This window comes from Lampetra planeri, chromosome 24 (assembly GCF_965212315.1).
Source record: "Lampetra planeri chromosome 24, kcLamPlan1.2.h2, whole genome shotgun sequence".
In the NCBI taxonomy this organism is placed as follows: Eukaryota; Metazoa; Chordata; class Hyperoartia; order Petromyzontiformes; family Petromyzontidae; genus Lampetra; species Lampetra planeri.
Genome location: NC_136130.1, coordinates 10,891,343 through 10,897,594, shown reverse-complemented (window position 1 = coordinate 10,897,594; position 6,252 = coordinate 10,891,343). Strand labels below are relative to the sequence as shown.

The 6,252-nt window shown below is 47.4% G+C and overlaps 1 protein-coding gene across 1 annotated transcript; it reads left to right on the top strand.

The window, feature by feature from the left end:
- Positions 1-1,335: 1,335 nt before the first annotated feature.
- On the top strand, positions 1,336-4,485 carry LOC144726784 (CARD- and ANK-domain containing inflammasome adapter protein-like). The gene is made up of 2 exons (XM_078605679.1): positions 1,336-1,539; positions 2,445-4,485. Exon 2 carries the CDS (start codon positions 3,018-3,020, stop codon positions 3,852-3,854), a length of 837 nt encoding a protein of 278 aa, XP_078461805.1. The 5' UTR covers positions 1,336-1,539; positions 2,445-3,017; the 3' UTR covers positions 3,855-4,485.
- Positions 4,486-6,252: the final 1,767 nt, after the last annotated feature.

The following is a 6,252-nucleotide window of genomic DNA, read 5'->3' as shown; positions in this document are numbered from 1 at the left end:
CTAAGTAACCGTGGAGCATGGTTATTCAGGTCACATCCGTATTTGCAAAAAGAGGAATTTCGCAACGAGCCCTCCCTCTCTCCCCCTCCGGTTCATAGACATTGGAAGTGACCTCACGCAAGGATTGAACCGGCTCGTGTTTGCTTCATGCCTTCGATAAACATTACACATCTAACCCTTGCGGACTTTACTTTTGGCACTTCCACAACACAACGAGCCTGCCTGGTCTGCATCGCTGTTCCGTTGCAAAACAACTCGTGAATGCCTTTACACCGACGGCGCACGCAGAGGCAGAGAACACAGCAGATGATGCAAAGCAAACACACGAAGTCTGGATGACCCCCCACTGGTTCTAAAGAAAACCCCGGTGAGTAATGACAAGATTAGATGCCAAGGTCTCAACACGTTGCTAATTAAAGCTTGGTTATTCATTGTCCGTGGTCCCCAAGTATTCACAACCTTGCTCAATTCAAGCAATGCATTAACTATTTCTCCTTTACCTTCAACAGTGCTGGTTGCTACTAGCCATGGGGATGTTGGCTTTTGGGCCCGTGATCATTAACTGTGATGAAATAAAATAAAATTCACAACTGATGGGTCAATGTATTCTTTGTTTCACGAGGACGCCAGCTTTACTGGCAGACAAAACACGCTTTAAGTCTGTAGTGGGCATTTACATGCCAGATTTATAGATGCAGATTAAAATAACAGATAACAGTCTGGCTCTATTGATAAAAACAACACACACACACACTTTGTTTTAGTGTTCATCACCCCATGGTCTTGTGAAGCCGTGCCACGGCTCGCTCGCCACGAGACGTCATCAACGTTGCTCATCGACTGTTTTCCACGTGTCTAAAATAATGTTTCGTCACTTGATTGCCATTTTGCTATCGGCAGGCTCATGCTAGGATCAGTCTCACGCGACGGGGAATATAATATGTCAAATTCACGTGTGTTTGATTTCTATTTGCTTCATTCATATACTTGTTATTTGATTGTTTTTGTGATTTGGGTGACTCAGACCTCTCTCGCAAATGAGACACATCCTGGTCTGTCGAGTTCTCATCTGGCTAAACATAAATCTACGCCGTACGAAATATTCTCGGCTCTGAGTGGGAAATCAAACTCGCGTAGCTGGGTTTGTAGCTCAGTGCGCTAACCACTGCAACCCCCGCTGTGCGTACATACATTCCCAAAGCACGTGCATTTCCATTAAAAAATATACAATATGTCTAAAACCTTTTCACTGCAATAATACATTTACAATAATGGCAACACGTTCCCCGTTAAATTAACATCGGCTTTTCTTGCAGTGGAATTTAAACATCGCGTGTTTCAATCGTCATGAAGTTTTGTGCCTCATCACCGGGATGATTGAACAGCCTCCGCACCGACCCACACACGAGGTGTGAAGCAAACAGGCACGTGGTGTCACCTGGAGACGAGCTGTTTGGTATTTACTCCAATAAAGGCAGCGGAGTAGGACCTGCTTATTCAGTGCGTCTGGGGCTGAGCGTGGGTCCACACAGGCTGACGGTAAGAATGTAAACTCATACTTTTAAAAGTGCTTGTAGAAGTATTTTACACATGCCTAATGATGAATAGTGCAGTGGACAATTAGCATTGATGTAATGTATATTCACATTTACCATACATTGTTGTGTATATGGTCATGTTTATACGTACACTTGAAGTTTATGATATTCATAACTTTCATTTGGTTATTTATAAGTGGTTAGATCGCATCACTCACAACTGGATAAGTGAAAGTCGAATGCGAGGCAAATGACACGTTTTTTGGCATAAAATTACGTGGCCTAACCCCAAAATAAATAAACGATCTCAATCATTGTTGAGTCCGCTATGATCCGTTTGGTGTCAATAAAATGATAGCCACATTGTGGGAGATTGACCGTGGTCATCCAACAAACAAAATGGTACTGCCATAGAAATGTGGAATTTTGGTCACTGGCTCAGTGCCACCTCTTTGTTGATCAGAGCAGGGACACTTTGTCATCACTTGTCCAACTACTGCTGGATGAAGGCCTTCCCATGTCATGTCAGTTATAATGATTGTTTGACCATATTTCACAGGGAGACAATGCATTTACACTTTCAATAATATATGCAATGAGGTACAAAAAATAAAATATTGTAATATCTTATCTAAAAAGTAAGGCATGTTGTGGTTTTGAGATATTTTTTTATGAAATAACCTCAGTTTTGACTAAAACAAAACCTAAGTCATATATTTGTGTGGACCGTGTTTTCATCACACCGCCACGCATAATAACAAATTTCAAGAGAGTGATTGTAATGATTTACATCTTTCCCAAATGCATATTTAACAATAATAATCACACAAGTATGAATATTTTAGTTGGTGCCACTCGACGCGAAATATCGAAAGTAACATAATTTGGAATTTCTATTTTTTTCAGAATCTTGGCAGCGCACGCTACACTTCCGTTATTTATGATTTAAAGTCAAAGGGACCTGCGGCACTGTCGCACGCGAACGCAACACCCAACACAAATACCTGCTGAGTCGAGTCAACCCCAACGTTACGACAGGGAATACCGGGTATGAAGGCACGCGACTCTCCCTTCGTTTTACGTTACACAGGAAAGTAAACGATTGTCCTGTGTGCCGTGTTCTGAAACATCAGCTTCAAAGTCGACAGCAACAGTTGCTGAGATAAGACCTCAAGTAATCGAACTCCTTTCATTATCTCTGTGCCCTGCATGTTTTTGGCCTTCTCGGTTTAACGGACACCACCGACAACTATTGCGAATGACGCATAAGCCTTGACAAACAAAACAACGCTATCTTACAAATAATCCTTAGGAGCATATCGACACTCAAATAGTCGTTAGGATTTACGATTGATTGACTCCAAACACCTCGCAGACACACACCAAGCCACCAGCATGACAACCGGTGAGAGTCTGTAAGTTTTAGTTTCCGGCAACCCCCCCCCACCGCCCCCGATACACCACGACCCACGTCGGAAAATGCAAGCCGATCGACTCCAGAAGAGCTCCAACCCGTACGCCATCGACGTGCTGCAGCTGCGCAAGGATGACCTCTGTGTGGACATCCTCAACACGGAGCTCCTGCTGCGGTTGCTGGTGGAGCACGGCGCGCTGAGCTACCACCAGCACGCCGCCCTGGTGCTGCTCGAGTCGCGCCGCGAGTGCAACGCCAGCATGCTGGAGATGGTGGCGCGCTCCGGCGAGCGGGCGTGCCGTCTCTTCTTCAACCCGTGCCTCAAGCGTGCCGAGCCCGAGGTGTACCTGGGCATCCGCCGCTACGTGGCAGAGGTGTCGACGAAGGTGGGCGACAGCCAGCGCCAGCTCATCGGCTACCTGCTCGAGATGGACGGCTGCGAGCTGGGTGACGTCAACAAGGGCGGCGGCCAGCCGAAGAAGAGCGTCGTCAAGGCCAAAGTGGAACCCGTCAAGGCCAAGCCCGCGCAGCCGGCGGCGGCCGTGACCGCTGTGAGCGTGCTGAAGGCCGCCGTCGACGGCGACGTGGACCACATCCAAAAGGCTCGGACGGCGAACTTCAACTTGAACGTGGTCAACAGGAACAGGGAGGGGCCGCTCCACCTGGCCGCGGCGCAGGGTCACGCCAAGGTCGTGGCGGCGCTGCTCAAGGCAGGGGTCAACGTGAATGCGAGGGACGCCAGCGGCAAGGCTCCGATTCACGCGGCGACGCGCAACGGGCACGGCGACGTGGTCAAGCTCCTGCTGGACGCCGGGGCCGACGTTGTCGGATCGAAGGGTTCGGCAAAGTCGACGTCGAAGAGCGGCGGCAGCAGCTCGTGCTGCTCGTGTTGCTGGGAATAAAGTGAGACACGGGATTTGGAGGCGCCGATAGTCGCTGCTGCTGCTGCTGCTGCTGCGGTTGCAAATGCCTTGTGTGTGTTGTTGCGCGATTGTTCTGTTGTGATGGATTTTTGTTGGGGTCGTCGTTTGCCGATGTTATTCTTTGTTGGCATTAGCCAAGCTGATAGGCCATCATCGTGTGGCAGTGCGGTCTTCGCGTATACGGTATCCGGAGGTATACTCTGCAGCAGTGAGCATTTGGGTGACAATACTGCACTATGCTGATACGTTCTAAGGAGGATGAAACCGGGCCACAGTTGTTTATCACTGCATCACTGCTGCCTATCAGTCAGTTGCTCAAATGAATTGTGTTGGTGGCCTCAGACAAGAGAACCAGAATGTACTTCTTCATGAAATGCTTCCCATGGTTTTTGCATAATGCACAAAGGCCGATTGCTTTTTACACGCTTCTGTTATCATTTGAAAACTTCTGGTAGCTGCGACATTCACGATATGATACGGTATGTGACGTTTCACGGTGACAATGATCGTTTTTATAATTCCCCCATAACTTTGCAATTGTATTTCGCATCGTCTCGCGCTTTGATGTACATACAGCACTTTACATTGGGATAAAAATCGCTTCAACTTGTTTTGACTGTAGCGTGCACTCAACATAAGCCCGACACGATAGTTGCTACAGTATACGATTAGCATTGCGTAGTCACCAATGCTCCAGTAACCGCATGAAAAACCCGTCAAAACCGGTGATATTTAAGGTAGAAATGTCTCGTTATCATCGTAACATTGTAATATTGACGGGAGCTGCCGTGTTTGTAATGGTCACCAGCACCCTGGACGTGCAATACGATCTCCGGGCGCGGCAGCTGTAACATCCAGCCGTGTAAATTAAACGTATTTGTGACGTTATATGAGACGTTAGTTGTAAATACTGGATTGTGTAGCAGCACGAAGCGACTGTTACTACTTGGCGAGGAGATCGGAGAATCTGAATCTTTAATACCGAAGATGAGTTATGAAGTTATTATTTTTACAGACTAGCTTTACTACCCAGCTTCACCCGGGACTTGGATTCACTACGCCCGGCCGCCTTTGTATCCCCAGTGGCGATGTTCACACACCACACGAGTTACTCGTTTGAAACTGAGTCGACCTAGGGGAGGCCCAGGACCGGTTCAAATAATCGTCACCGTTGGTGGCCGTGAGCAGGAATCGAACTCGGGTGGGTCGCCGGGTTCGTAGCGCAGCACGCTAACCACTACACTACCGCTCCCCCCACACACACGTGCGTGTCCATAGGTACACATACACGCGCTTGCTGCAGACACACGATTTTCAGGGTGCGTACAGCAGTAAACGACTGAAATAATGAAGCAATGCTGCGCGAAGAACGCCTTAGACCTGCAACACATTTGTATGGCACTTTACTCGCAGCGGGTTGGAGGGGGGCGTGACGTCAGCAGGTACACTGCGTTACGCTTCCGCATGCGGGTGACAAACAGATGTGATGTCACAGCTCACTTGGCGTGCAAACTATATGCATTATTGCGCCCCCACCTCCCCAAAAATACAAAAGTCAATTTTGATAATTTTTGCATGGTGTAGTCTGGAAAGTACCCACATGCAAAATTTCAAGTTTATTGCATGTCGGGAAGTATGCTAAATATTTTGAACAGACACATATTCACAAATTCCCTTTTATATGTCTAGATTAGTCCAGTCGGGGTTTCTCTGTTTCTTCAGGAGCCATTCACACACACACACACACGAGTCTGTACTGCTATACAGTACACACGTGTGTACTGTACCGTACTGCAAGTGGTACAACTTCCTGACAGCGGTGGTGGTGATGATGAAAACTTTAACAATAAAAATTAAAAAGCGCATTCCCATACCTGGCAACCCCTTATCAGTGCCCTACCTTACTAGAGACCAACTCAGACCTTATTGGTCACCCCGTGCCCTTATAAATCTCAACGTTCATTCTACAAAGTCCCACCACAATAGAGAAACACAAACAAAGAAACAAATGTTTTTTTGCCCGTATTGAAACGGCTGTACGCCGTATGGACCTGAAAAACTACATTTCCCTGCACAAGAATACGGGGTAAGCCGTATGGGGTTGACAGGTACAGTATTCATTCCATCTGTATGTGACTGTGCGTCTGTTGTTGGAAGGTTCCACGCGGTGACTTCTGAGCGCCGTGCGGTTTAAAGGTCCCCACTAGAGGTGACCCGGATTCGACGATCGACTCTTATGCCTGAATGGTTCATCGAGTCCTCAAAGGTTGTTCGATTTACCGACCATCAATTCACAAGTCTAGAGGGAGTGGTTGAGAAGGGGGAGGAATCTTGAAGCTTTCGTGACTGCAGGAATCCATACTCTTTGGTTCTTTCG

Excerpts from the sequence above, each read along its gene's own strand:
- LOC144726784 (XM_078605679.1), top strand. The coding sequence starts at position 3,018 with ATGCAAGCCGATCGACTCCAGAAGAGCTCCAACCCGTACGCCATCGAC.